The following is a 15,033-nucleotide window of genomic DNA, read 5'->3' on the forward strand; positions in this document are numbered from 1 at the left end:
GATGTCAGAATAATCTTTAACAGAAACTTTCACCCGTGCTAAAATATTTCTAATCATAAAAATACACATAGATGATACTAACCATTTTATAATGTAAAACACAAAAAAGTAGTAGTAGTAATCAGAAGAAATTGAAGGCCAACTTTGTACAAACCAGTTCATACACTGACTTTTGTTCTTTAATCTTCCTGCCTTCTTTGAACTTCTGCTCATTTTCATCCAATTAAAACTTCTCAATTTTTGACTTCCTCTCAACATATCCTTCTTTTGCACTGGATACATTTCAGAATCCATTCACTTTTTATTGCTTTTGTTTTTCATGCTCAGTTCTGAAATGTGAACTAGTCACTCCTTAACTATCTTTCTTTACAGTGTAAGAAAGAAATGCTTTATTAATCATATATTACTCTTACTACACTCACGTTCATAGTGGGCAAAACAATCCCATGGCCAAATCCTATTAACCTGGATATCTGATTATCCCCCCACACACGCACACACTATGTTCCAGCAGAAGATGTATGTTCCATCTCCCCTCCATTAAATATTGTCATCTTGTGGGAGCAAGGAAATGTGCTTCTCTATTGCAGCTCCCACCCTCTGGAACAGCATTCCCCAGAGATAAAAGTGGGGCTCTTTTCCAGAGTTCCAGAAAGTTTTGAAAACCTGGCTTTAGCCTCAAGCCTGCAGTTGATGTTTGTTTTATCTACAACTCTGGTTTTGTTGGTTGATTTTGTCATTTTAATCTGGGTTATCAGTCACATTTAATGTTTTAACTGTTTTTATGTTTTTCTACTATTGTATGCTACCCAGAGTCCATTGGAATTTGATGTCTAATACATTGATAATAGTAGTAGTAGTTGTGGTAAAATGATTCATTAGAACATCTATGGGAATTAATATGTGCCAGTAATGAAAAATATGTAGGAATATAGAGTTGAAAAATTAGTAAAAAAAATGAGCAGGATTTCTGAATGCAAACTTATAAAACTTTGGCCCATAAAACACCAAATATAACTGTGGTTGAAAAAAAGAAAGTGTGATTAATTGATGTGGCAACACCTGGAGACAGAAGAATGGAAAATAAAAAATTGGAAAAGATTCAAAACAAATAAAGTATACAGATCTAAAAATTAAAATTGAAAGTTGATGGCATAAACTGACTAAGATGATCACTATTATTGTATAGGGTGCCAATAATAAAATCACTTAGAAAATTGATAAAATTTCCATATGTCAGTTATAAAAGGTCACACATTATTCTGTAATATTTCCCTATAATACAATCATTACAATCTATTAGATTCCATTGCATTACACTTAGAAGAATGTGACCAAAATTTAAGAAGTGCCTTTTTCTGTTGGGGGACAGGAGAATACTTACTTTCACCCGGGGGGGGGGGGTGTTGGCAGTTCAAATAAATGTACCTTTGTAAAACAGTTGTCAGGTATGATAGAGGCTTAATTTGTATTTTTATATATAAAAGTATATCTGTAAAAATATAAAAAGACCAGGACGACAAACTGCAAAAAATTGCATTTGAAGAATAAACAATAGTATCCTTCAAACAAAATAATCTCTATGCGCTAGTATTTTTAAGGGAATACAATGAGATGTTTAAAGTATCTATTTTATTTATTGATAATCTTAAAAATCACAGAAATATAGGACATTAGTAGGTCCTTTGCTTTACATTATTGTTTATAGGAATAATGGTCTTGAATGTAGAAGTAGTTAATAATAAATTATAAAATAATCTATAATTTTAAAAAAAAGACATTTCTTTTACAATAAATTGGAAATTTCACTTATTATTTGTCTATGGAGATTCTCAGTCATCCAAGTCAAGGTTGTCCCAAAGGTGCTTTTTCAAGAGGTAACTGGACTTTCTGGTTTCTCTTTGAAGACATTTCGCTTCTCATCCAAGAAGTTTCTTCAGCTCTTTTCTTTTCAAAGACAACCCAGAAAGTCCAGTTGCCTCTTGAAAAAGCATCTTTGGGACACTTATCATTTGGAATTTTTCCAGTGGTCTCAAATAATGTGACATAAATCAGACTTCCACAGTACCAGATATTTGATCCATGAAAAGAGAGAGAGAAAGAGAGAGACGATGGATGGATGGATGGATGGATGGATGGATGGATGGATGGATGGATGGATGGAATGCACTCCACATACACACATCCAGATAGACACATAAACATACACACATACTGAAAACAACCCTGACATAACCATCAGTCACCAGGAGCAATGACTGGCTTGAAGTAGATCTTACTTTTTTACTATATTTTTCTATAATAGCTCCAGTCAAACTGTGTTTCTCCAATTCTATTGATATTAGGCTTCCTGGAACTCATAGGAAGCATAGCCAATGCTCTAGAAACAGTGAAAGCTGAAGTCTCAGCATCTATGTAATACCAGGTTGAAGTGCAGTATATTAACCTAGAAAATAATCACAGTATATGCTACTGCGGACACGTGTGTGTTATATGCTTGAATTAAAAACTCTCTAAAGTGTGGTCCAAACCTAGAGTATGAAAGGAATGTATCTTTTTAACAGATTTTACATTACAAACCTTAATAAACTTACCAAATTCCAGCCTGGATAGAGATAGTCAGTTCCAACAAATTCAAAATAGTGAGCAAAGCCTTCTTTTAGCCACACATCTTCCCACCATACTGGAGTTACAAGATCACCAAACCACTGAAAAATAAATCCAGGTTGATTAAATTATTGTTTTTGTTTATAGTTTTTATTTCTGTACATTCTATTTCTATTATCAAGTGGAATGAATTCCTTGCAACAGCACTGAAGAGTGATTGCACAAATGATTTACCTCATAAATGTTAATAAAGGGTTCAACGCAAGCTGTCCCTATGAAAGGTTATCAGGATAATTGTATCCCATATAACTTTTAATTTATTTCCTTTACAATAGAGATAGGCATTTATGAGGGATTGGAATCATATCTGAACTTTATGAAGAATCATAGGAGGCCATCTGGTAACACAGTGATGATAACAGAATACCTATATCGGAAATTTTCTGATTCATTTTTGGGCAGGTTTGGGAGACAACTAAGAATAAGAATGGGAGCAGAGGCCTCTGTGAGGCAAATAGGAAAGATATGCAGTAAATACTAAACCACAATTTCTGAAATAACAGACTACATACTTCCTAAATAAAAGAATGGAATGAAATGATCGTTCAACCAAAACATGTTCTTTAAATATTTAAATCATTGGAAAGAAATGACCATGATCATGTTTCATAAGGATATTTTTGGCCTCAACAACAAGACACTTAAATACTGCTTCTTTCTAATTCCAGTACAAAGTACTGCATAAATCAAAGCACAGCATATCAAAAGAAAATGAATATCACATTGGAAACTTACTTAATATACTGGGATCTGACTTATACATACTTACAGCCATTGATTAATCATGACTAATTTATTATCAAATAATTATTCAAATTTAAATTTCATTATGATTGCAGTAAAATTCATGCTATTCTTTCTAAATAGTTTTGGTGACTTTGGGGCTTGACAGAGCTCTTTTATGCCATTTAAATAATCTAGGGATATTTTCTATAATTCCTTCTATAATTCTAAAACAGAATCCTCCTCCTGGAGATTGGGATGCCCCTGATCATTAGCCTTTCAATGAAGATCTGTCTGTTGAGCCAGGCACTTGGGCCAGGAGATTAAGCAAGCTCTGATGATGATGTGCTCTTTATGATTATGATATGTTGCTTACCTCAAGCATCAAGAATTATTGGCTGTGGTTGTTGCTTTTTTTAAAACCTTGTACACAGCCCAAAGTCACTGCTGTGAGATCAGCAGCCATACACAGTAAATCATTTAAATCAGTAAAATAACTTTGACTAGTCATACAGCTTTGATAGTTGTAAACTGTTTCCCAGTTCTCTTCAGGATAATCTGAAGACTCACAAGGACTGTAAAAGGAAAGCAACTGATCTTTCAGTAGGGGAGGGCTAAGCAATTTCATCTTATTCCAGTGAATACTTTGAATAAAAGCAGTGGGGCACTCATTCTGAAGGGCAAATATCTTTACGGTAGATGTGCAAGCAATTGTGTTTTCTTTAAAAAAACAATTTAACTCATATGAGTTTGCCCAAGCAATGAATAAATTAAACATGATTAATAAAACTGTCTTTCAGCCTATTTTGGAATTGAACCAAAAAACCTATTGATGCTTCATTTAAATATACCGGTACATATGAATTAAATGTAGTTAATGTAAAAACAAATTAGAACACCCGGGGAAAGTAACAATTTGAGATATTGTTTTATGTTTTCTTATATACCATTCCTATAAAGACTTAAATACATTTTGAATTATTTAAATAAATTTGCTTAGTAATATAACATGTATTATGTTAAGATATATTTGGTAGATACTTATTTTAGAAATGTTTTTAGTGTAAAATAAAACCTCATATGCATATATGCAATTATAAACTTTTGATAAAAAGTCTATTTCTGATGAACAAATCACTGGATAAGATTTTTTTAATTATAATATCAGAAATTAGATTAAGATATCCTTGTTGCCATTGGCCTACAACAATGATTGTTAAGCCGAAAGCTAAACTATAGAAAAATTATATATATATTTTATTTTTTGAAAATGATAGCTGCAAAATAATAGCGAAGTAGTTTTATTGAGTTACATTTAATGTATTGAGTGGGAACATATGGTATCAAATTGCAAAGAATCCTTAATCAGACAAATCAATTAACTACTATGGCTAATGAAAAGCTCTTGTTATTACCCAACTGATTAAAGAATAACTTTAACATGGTGAAAAGAGTTAGTGATATGAAAAATAAAGGAGAATTAGCTGGCTGGAGGGAGGAAAGAAGGAAGGAAGGATGGATGGATGCTGGTGAAAGACACTAAAAAGAAAGGTGGCTTTCTCAGCTATGCTCAGAAAAAAAAATATAGCAGCTATTCAGCAAAGGTTACGAAAGCTAATGGGTAACAAAAGAAAGGTGAATTACTCAACTACGCTGGTGTTATCCAACGAGATGTTATGTGTTTCATCATATAATTGTAAAGGGCAACCTGAAGGGAAAGTCTGATATTGATAGAGATAAGTACAGATGGATTTTTAAGAACAATTCTTATTAGGCTATCTATATTTTATGTTTTTGATAATAATATTATAGAAAATTGCTAATATTGTTCTTCAGAAAGACAAAAAAAATGCACAGGTTTAAAATGGAAAATCCTCTCTTGCCAATAATATTTCTGAAGGATCTTGAAACTAGTTAAGCGAAAAATGAGTCAGCAATGCAAGACAGCTACTAGAAAAGATATGTTTCGATTATAACATATATACATATATAGCAATAGCACTTAGACTTATATACCCTTCGCGGTGTTTTACCACCCTCTCTAAGCAGTTTACAGAGTCAACATATTGCCCCCAACAATCTGAGTCCTTATTTTACCGACCTCGGAAGAATGGAAGGCTGAGTCAACCTTGAGCCGGTGAGAATCGAACTGCCAACTGCAGGCAGCCGAAGCAGCCTGCAATACTGCATTCTAACCACTACACCACCACAGCTCATATATACTTTCTAAATAGCAATAAGTAATCCTTCTACTCTAGATATGAAAAGTAAGCTGAGAGTCAATAATCCATAGGCCAGATTTTGTAGTTTGGCAACCTCTAAACTTCAAAAAGGATATAAATCCTTTCATTCCCCACCATCCCGTCAGAAGCTAAAGAAGCTTCTTGGATGAGAAGTGAAACATCTTCAAAGAAAAACAAGAAAGTCCAGTTGCCTCTTGAAAAAGCACCTTTCGGACACAATTTCAAGGTATACTTTTTAATTCACTGGAACAATGAGAAGAAAAAGCTAGAGTCTGAACCATTTGAGTATATGAGAATTTCACTTTTCCTTTCCCTTTTCTTTTCCTTTCTTCTTTCCTTTCTCCTTTCCTTTCCCTTTTCCTTTCCTTTCCTTATTTCCTTTCCTTTCTTTTTTCTTTTCCCTTTCCCTCCCATCTTCATCCTTCCCTTTCTTCTTTCCCATTTCCTTTCCTTTCCGTCCCCCTTCCTTCCCTTCCTTCCTTCCTGGGGGTCTGAGGGAGAGGGAGTGGACCCTTTTTCCTCCTTGCCCCCCTCCCCAACATCTGCTCTGATGGCAAATGTGTTACAGTATGTGTAAAGAATGCTTTTTTGTGTGCTACAGTATGTGTAAAGAATGCTGATATGAGACCTTAAACATAAACCTTTAACTGCTGCCAATCAAATATTGGATAAGATAATTTGTAGGATTTTAATGTTTGTAAATCTGATTGTGATGACATCAGTGCCTCACCAGCCATAAACCTCACTGCACGTCACTGACTAGAATAGACTTAGGAAGTACAATGACAATGAACAAGTGGCTGGACCTTTACGTTCCAGCAAAAAGGAACTATACTGTATTCTTGAAAGGGGAAGAGTAGGATATAATAGCACTCTTAAAATATCTGAGGGGAGGTCACAAAAAGAACAGATATTGTTTGTCCTTTACTATTCCAACAACTGTAAGATAAGGAATAACATTATAATCTTACTGTAGGAAGACATGTTCCAGATGAATGTTAAGGAAACATTTCCTAATAGCAACAGTATTTTGATGATTTCCCCTTCAATGGATGTATGCAAGCTGTGGGTGACAATTACCTATCAGAGATACCTTAATTGAGACCCAACATGAAATACTGATCTCTGTTACCTAAATAGACTCTATCAGCCCTGATATTTATATATGCATTTGGATTTAACATAACTGAAAGCATGACAGGCTACTAAAACTATTTTATTATACAAACACACACATGCGCGCACGTGCGCACACACACACACACAAATGAAAGTAACCTCATGCAATAAATGAAGAGCACTATAATCCTTCCTAAATATGGTATGGTCCATACCAGTGGTGGGATTCACATACTTTAACAGCCGGTTCTCTGTCTAATGATTTCTTCCAACAACCAGTTCACCAAATTGCTCAGAAACTTAACAACTGGTTCTCCCAAAGTGGTGCAAACTGGATGAATCCCACCACTGGTCCACCACCTGCAGAAAACATTTGATGTGTGTCTATGAAATTAAACTATTGAACTGTAAAGTGTAAAATTAAAGACAAATTGTTATTCATAAATTGCTAATAATCTTTGGAAAAATTAGTAATACATAAAATTATACAGTTAATCAGAGGTGAGAAATATTCTATTATTAAATCTATTTAAGGACTTTCTTTTGGTTGTCTTACAACTCTGAAAATAGGCACTACTTTTTATTTGTAATAGTTAAAACACAGCAAATCAATGTACCTGGTAACTAAACATGAGCAATATCTTAGGCATAATTATAGTAACAATATAGAGCATTGGTCACTAACCATCACAAAGCACTAGATTTCAGAAAGCTGTTCTCTAAATTTCCAATTACAATAGGAATGTTGACACTTTGCAAGAGGATATCAATAAGACAGTTGATCAATAACCATTGTTCCACATTTTATAGTAACCTAAATACGCTTCAATATTATGATCAATGCTATGATCAGTTTTATCATTCGCCTGATGCAAATCTGGTGATAGGTTATCTTGGGAGGTAAAGGCGAGCTCTAGTATCTGAGATCAATGTTAGGAATTTCAGGTTTATGGACGCTCTCTGCAGAGTTATTTGGAAGAGAGCTGGCAATAACTAATCAGAGATATTGGAATATCATTTTGTATCTCTATAGCAATACAAATCCTTTACAATATGACCCTATTAACTCTATTTAAAGGGAGAAATGTCCCTGTTATTTTGTGTATCTGGTTTAAAGAATTTGTATGAAACAAAGTGTTTATGTGTAAGCTTATTTATGAGTTCTCATTTAATTGAAGTTAGGTTAAGATTTATTTCCAACTGATTTCAGTAAGAGTTAAAGAAATACATCAAGAAATACACAAGATCTAAGAGGGCTCAGCTTAAGTTCAATACTATATGTTCACATTAAAATCTTGGGAAATAGTTAAAATGTATTTCATTTATAAGATAGTCAAGATATTGTTTATCTCCTACCTGATGGCATAGCTCATGCACAATAACCATGGTGACATCCAGTAAATATGATATGGAAGAAATGCTTGAATCCAGAAGTATCCTTTGTTCCACAAAAACATTTAATCCCCAGTTCTCCATTGCAGCATAAGGATGCTTAGGCACAGCTAACAGATCTAGAAACAGAATGAAATGTCCTTTAACAAGCTTGTGGGTTTTAAAACTCCCATTAATTAAAAATAATGGGACAAGAAAACAATTCTGAAATGCAAGAATCAAAACATTAAAATTCCTGAGAAATAACACGTTTGATTAATTGTTTAGCATATATCATGTCCTAAGAATCGAAATATATTATACTCATTTAAAATTCACTAGTATTACCCAACATTGGAACAGACCAGAATCTCATACTTCAGCAATAATAATATATTAAAAGACAATTTTATAGTACTTAAATTTTTGCATCTCAATATACAATACAATACAATAGTAGAGTTGGAAGGGACCTTGGAGGTCTTCTAGTCCAACCCCCTGCCTAGGCAGGAAACCCTATACCGTTTCAGACAAATAGCTATCCAACATCTTCTTAAAGACTTCCAGTGTTGGGGCATTCACAACTTCTGGAGGCAAGCTGTTCCACTGATTAATTGTTCTCACTGTCAGGAAATTTCTCCTCAGTTCTAAGTTGCTTCTCTCCTTGATTAGTTTCCACCCATTGCTTCTTGTTCTACCCTCAGGTGCTTTGGAGAATAGTTTGACTCCCTCTTCTTTGTGGCAACCTCTGAGATATTGGAATAATGCTATCATGTCTCCCCTAGTCCTTCTTTCTCTTAAGCTAAACATACCCAGTTCCTGCAACCGTTCTTCATATGTTTTAGTCTCCAGTCCCCTAATCATCTTTGTTGCTCTTCTCTGCACTCTTTCTAGAGTCTCCACATCTTTTTTACATCGTGGCGATGTAAAAAGAAACAACTATTCATTATCAAGAAACAACTATTCATATTTGTCCATATCAAGGATGTCAAACTCAAGGCCCTTAGATCTGGTCTGCAGGGCCACCCTGGAAACAGCTAACGACGGGCCCATAGTGGCTCTGCCAGCAAAAACAAAGCTTGGGAGGTCTGCACGCAGCTGTCCCAAGCTTCATTTTCACTGGGGGAGGGCTGCAGGAGGCCGTCGTGGCAGAAAACAGGGCCCAGGAGCCCATTTTTCTGCCAGAGCAATTGGGCCATCACAGGAGCCCCTGACATGAGTGACATCATGCTAGCCATGCCCACTCAGTCATGCCCACCCTGGCTACGCCCCAGCCCCTCGAGGTCCTTAATGAAATGAAAGAATTTGACACCCCTGGTCTATATCAAAAATTCAATTTTATTAAAATAAAGTTTGTTAATTAGAAGAGAAGGTATTACTGTCCTGACCACTTAGTTGTTCCAAATCCACATGAGACTAAACACCAGAAATCTTGAACTCAAAGCTAGTATGGTAGTTTAAAGATTTAGCCAATGAGATTATTAAACTGCATTATTTTTCTTGTGTATATTTCTACAATTTGTAATCTTTTGCACATGAGTTGCATGCTATTTCCATAACTTTCCATTTGTTCATGAGAATCAGGTCTAAAATATAAATAATGTGGTTAGCAAGATTTATACTTAAAACATCTGGATATTTGTTTTATTTTGCTTGCATTACATTTTATCATGTACACAAGTGCATTAACATTATTTCACTAATGGAAATACCTTGATGCTAGCGGCATATTTGTATGAATGATGAAGTGCATTTAATAGTTACTGTGAATTCAGATTTATTAGTACACAAGTAAGAACAACTTAATCTATAAAATACACACTTTGCGGTTTTGTGTATCTGTGTGTGTGTATATGTACTGTATGTGTGTATGTATTATGTATGTATTTTATATATATATATATATATATATATATATATATATATATATATATATATATATATATATATATATGTGTGTGTGTGTGTGTGTGTGTGTGTGTGTGTGTGTGTGTGTGTGTGTTGTATTTGTGCTGATAAATAAATAAAGGGAGACTAGTATAGATCTATTTCAAGCTATTTAGCTCTCATCAGCTAGCCATACCCTTACTGGGATTTGAACCTGGGCTGTTGTAACAGAAATACATACATACATACATACATACATACATACATACAGACAGACAGACATACAGACAGACAGACAGACATACAGACACACACACACAGAGACACACACAGACACACACACAGAGACACAGACACAGACACACACACAGACACACACACACACACATATATAAATGGGGAAATAATTTTCTGTCAACAAGCAATGGGAAAGCATGTTAAATTCCCCAGCATATTTTTGAATATGCTGGCTGTTCACTCGGTGCATTCTGGACTGCCAGTGTCACTGCACTCCTTTTAATATCACTACAACCCATTGTATGTCTGCTTAGTCTCTTGTACTGCCTTCCTCTCATATGAAAATAAATGCAAACATTAACCTGGTTGGGCCACGAGGGTGGTTTATCCCTCGTGGAAATGTGCCCGCCAGGTTATCGAGCATTTCACCAGCCTCGGGCCCAGGGAAGGGGCGGTGGGGTAGCAGTGATTATCCGGGAAGACTTAGAGCCGAGAGAGTTCACTGTGCCACAGACATCCGGGTGTGAGTCCTTTGTCGTGAGATGGGGCCCAGGGAGGCAGTTGGGCCTGCTGATAGTATACCTGGCTCCTCGCTATACGTCAGCGGCCCTGCCTGAACTCCTCGAGCTGATCTCATCGGTGGCGGTTGAGACCCCCAAACTGTTAGTGATGGAGGATTTTAATCTGCCGTCGATGGGAGAAGCGCCTGAGGGGGTTCGGGAGTTCATGGCTTCCATAACAGCCATGGACCTGACCCAGTTAATTCAGGGCCCTACTCACGAGGGAGGCCACACGCTGGACCTTGTCTTTGTCTCTGGCCAATGGACGAGTGATCTGGGAATAGGGGATCCAGCTATTATTCCCCTGTCATGGTCGGATCACTCACTTCTCCGGCTTGACTTCCCTGGTGCTACCCCCCACCGCGAGGAGGCGGAACCGGAAGGCATTAGATGGTTCCGCCCCAAGCGCCTGATGGAACCAGATAGGTTCCAGACGGAGCTTGGGCCACCTCCTGTGGATCTGACCCGCCCTTGAGTAGAGGACCTGGTAGACGCATGGAACAGTGCGACTACCGGGGCCCTAGACCGGGTGGCGCCTTTGCGGCCTCTCCTGCGGCGACGAACCACCCTGGCCCCTTGGTTTACTGAGGAGCTAAGGGTGATGAAACGCCACAAGAGACGCCTAGAGAGTCGTTGGAGATCCTCCCGTTCCGAATTTGACCGAGCACAGGCACGAGCCTATTTGAGGACGTACCTTGTGGCACTAAGAGCGGCCAAACGTCAATATTGTGCGGCTCTTATTGCGTCCGCAGATAACCGCCCTGCCGCCCTGTTTCGGGTGACTCGCTCCCTCTTGTTTGAGAGACCGCGGGAAGCCCCTTTACAGGGCAGAGCAGAGGAGTTTGGGAAATATCTACAGGACAAAGTCGCTCAAATCCGGATGGGATGGGCCCCTTTCAGTGGTCCAGTAGAGACGCCCATGGCGAGTCTTGAGGGACCGCTTTGGGAGGAGTTTGACTCGGTTGCCATCGAGGATTTGGACAGGTTGCGTGGACGTCTGCGACCCACCACATGTTTATTGGACCCGTGTCCCTCCTGGCTTGTACTGGCATCCTGGGAGGTTACGCGCGACTGGCTCCTGGGCCTAGTGAACGCCTCGTTGGGTGAGGGATCTCTACCGGCCGCCTTGAAAGAGGCGGTGGTGAGGCCCCTGCTCAAGAAGCCTTCCCTGGACCCAACGGACCTAGCCAATTATCGTCCTGTCTCCAACCTTCCTTTTTTAGCGAAGGTTGTAGAGAATGTGGTGGTACAGCAGTTCCCACGTCACCTGGAGGAAAATGATTATCTAGACCCGCGCCAGTCCGGCTTCCGACCCGGGCACAGCACGGAGACGGCCTTGGTCGCATTGGTTGATGATCTCTGGAGGGCCAGAGATAGGGGTTGTTCCTCTATCCTGGTCCTATTAGATCTCTCGGCGGCGTTCGATACCATCGACCATGGTATCCTGTTGCACCGGCTAGAGGGGCTGGGAGTCAGGGGCACCGTTTTACGGTGGTTTGGCTCCTACCTCTCTGACCGGACGCAACGTGTGTTGGCAGGGGAGCAGAGTTCGACCCGGAGGTCACTCACATGTGGAGTGCCACAGGGATCGGTGCTCTCGCCTCTCCTGTTCAACACATACATGAAACCGCTGGGCGAGATCATCCGTGGCTTTGGGGTGGGATATCATCTGTATGCTGATGATACTCAGCTATACATTTCCACCCCGAACCACCCCAATGAGGCCGTCGAAATGATGTCCCGGTGTTTGGAGGCCGTACGGGTCTGGATGGATGGCAACCGACTAAAACTCAACCCTTCCAAGACGGAGTGGCTGTGGCTTCCGGCCCCCCGGTTCAACCAGGTGCTTCCATCTGTGGCCATTGGGGGCGTGCAACTAGCCCCCATGGAACAGGTGCGCAATTTGGGCGTCCTCCTAGATGCCCGGCTGTCCATGGATGACCATGTAACAGCCGTGGCTAGGGGGGCGTTCCATCAGGTCCGCCTGATGCGCCAATTGCGCCCCTTATTGGACCGGGATGCCCTACGCACAGTCACCCATGCGCTAGTGACGTCTCGCCTGGACTACTGCAATGCTCTCTACATGGGGCTTCCCTTGAGATGCACTCGGAGACTACAGTTGGTCCAGAACGCGGCCGCGCGGGTGATTATGGGGAGGTCTAGATACTCCCCTGTAACACCTCTCCTGCGCGAGCTGCACTGGCTTCCTGTGGTCTACCGAGTGCGTTTCAAGGTTTTGATTATGATCTTTAAAGCGCTTCATGGCATAGGACCTAGTTACATGCAGGATCGCATCCTGCCCCACACATCCCTACGACCAATTCGCTCACACAGAGAGGGACTTCTCCGGGTGCCGTCCGCCAAACAGTGTCGGGGGGCGACATCCAGGAGCAGAGCCTTCTCTGTGATGGGCCCAGCCCTGTGGAATGACCTCCCCCGTGACATCAGGATTATTTCCGATCTCCGCTCCTTCCGTGTACAGTTGAAGACCCACCTCTTTCAATCATCCGGCCTGGCTCAACCGTAATCTTTTCATATTCCTCCTGACTGTCTTTTTTAAATTTTAAATTTTTATTGTATATTGGGTTTTTTATTAGACGGGGCATGTTAATGGTTTTAATTTGTCTTAATGTTTTAATCTATTACCTCCTCCGTGCATGTATGTCCTTGTATATATGTATGTTTATATATGTCTTAATGTACGCCGCCCCGAGTCCTGCCCGGAAAGGGAGCGGCTAATAAATCCAAATTTATTATTATTTATTATTATTATTATTAACACCTTTCTTGCTAGTTATCCCAGTACCAGGCTAAGCATTCCAAAGGCTGGGAGAGTGGTTGGGAGACAAACAAAAGCCAAAGATGTGAAATTGTTATTCTTATTAGTTATAGACAGCAGCTGTAAGCCAGCTATTCCAGTGAGGGAGTGAGCATTTTAAAGGGCAGGAGAGTGGGGAAAAGGAAAATATAGTCAGTGTGATGTGATTTCCCACTTAGCAACTACTTACCTAGTCTCAAATGTAATCACTCAATAAATACCATTTGAATATTCTTGATTTATCTAACAAAATCCTTAATTACATGTAATGTTCCAACCCCCTTTTTTCTAAACAATTCAAGCACTGTAGTTACTAGAGCCTAGGTAACAATGTCCTTGTGGGTTTTTTTTTATCAGCATAATTAAGAAGGAAGACAAACAACAACTGAAATAGTGTAAATACTAACCATTTTAATGTGATAGAGCATAATAATCCCTTAAATCTTCTATTCACTTATGAATTCCACTTGGTTTTCAAATATTTTTTAAAATGATGGTTTGTTTTACTGATTCAGCTATATGGAACCCTGAAGCACCCCTAACTTGAAATGATCAAATATGCATAACTGAAAAGTCTTGTAAGACATCCATCTGCAGCAGGTGTGCCCTAGATTTGAGACTTTTCTGTACATGACTACTATTTGAGAAGTTGCTGTCAGAAATCACCTTATTTCTTAGCAGAAAATGTATTTATTGCTTGACTTAGCAAATAAATTTTCAAGAAACGTATTGCTGGACTACCTTGCTTATACTCCTCAATTCCTGGTCAAAACTGATTATTTCATGGATTATTTTTCTGTAATCCACTAAATTGTATCTTTTTTTCCCTGCTCAGGAAAATCCGTTCCTCAAAAAACTGTGTTAAAGTACAAATTTTACATCCCTTACAAGTTTTAGACATTAGCTTCTGTGCAAGCAAACAGAACTAATTGATCTATATAAAATAGCCATATGTAGACTGATTTTGCTAAGTAAACCAAAGAAATTCCTGCTGTTCCATATATTTTATTGTGTGAAAGAGTGCATCAGCCCATTTCCTCAGGCCAGGCTGAAGAATATAACTCATTTCATAATCTCAGGACTTTTTCTTCCTCTAGATATTAGCATATTCTTAGACCCCCAAATCATTTGGTACAGAAATAATTTCCGTGAACATTAGTGCATTTGCTTAGTTCCATTTTAGGAGACTAACTGGGAATGTAAAAAATATGTTTCATATGTCAAACTGGCTAGATAGATAGCCTTCACCTGCTATATTGTAATCTGGGCCTGGTTGTGTGCACTGGCTTCATAATGTGAAAGGTGCAGAAAATTCTCAACTTCTGTTGCCTAATTTCCTTTTCTCAGGAGAGAAAGAGAGAGTCTGGTATGGTGATTAAGGCACTAGCCTAGAAACAAGGTGACTGTT

At 38.8% G+C, this 15,033-nt stretch overlaps 1 protein-coding gene across 1 annotated transcript in view; it reads right to left on the bottom strand.

The window, feature by feature from the left end:
* The window catches only part of TRHDE (thyrotropin releasing hormone degrading enzyme), a 295,375-nt gene that overhangs the window by 114,843 nt on the left and 165,499 nt on the right, over positions 1-15,033 (bottom strand). Inside the window, exons 4-5 of the mRNA XM_081957923.1 lie at positions 8,109-8,263; positions 2,595-2,708 (exon numbers count right to left, since the gene is read on the bottom strand). Of these exons, the coding sequence (XP_081814049.1) occupies positions 2,595-2,708; positions 8,109-8,263 (269 nt within the window). The remainder of the gene's footprint in view (positions 1-2,594; positions 2,709-8,108; positions 8,264-15,033) is intronic.

The sequence above is a fragment of the Natrix helvetica genome (assembly GCF_964273705.1).
Source record: "Natrix helvetica genome assembly, chromosome: 6".
Classification (NCBI taxonomy): Eukaryota; Metazoa; Chordata; class Lepidosauria; order Squamata; family Natricidae; genus Natrix; species Natrix helvetica.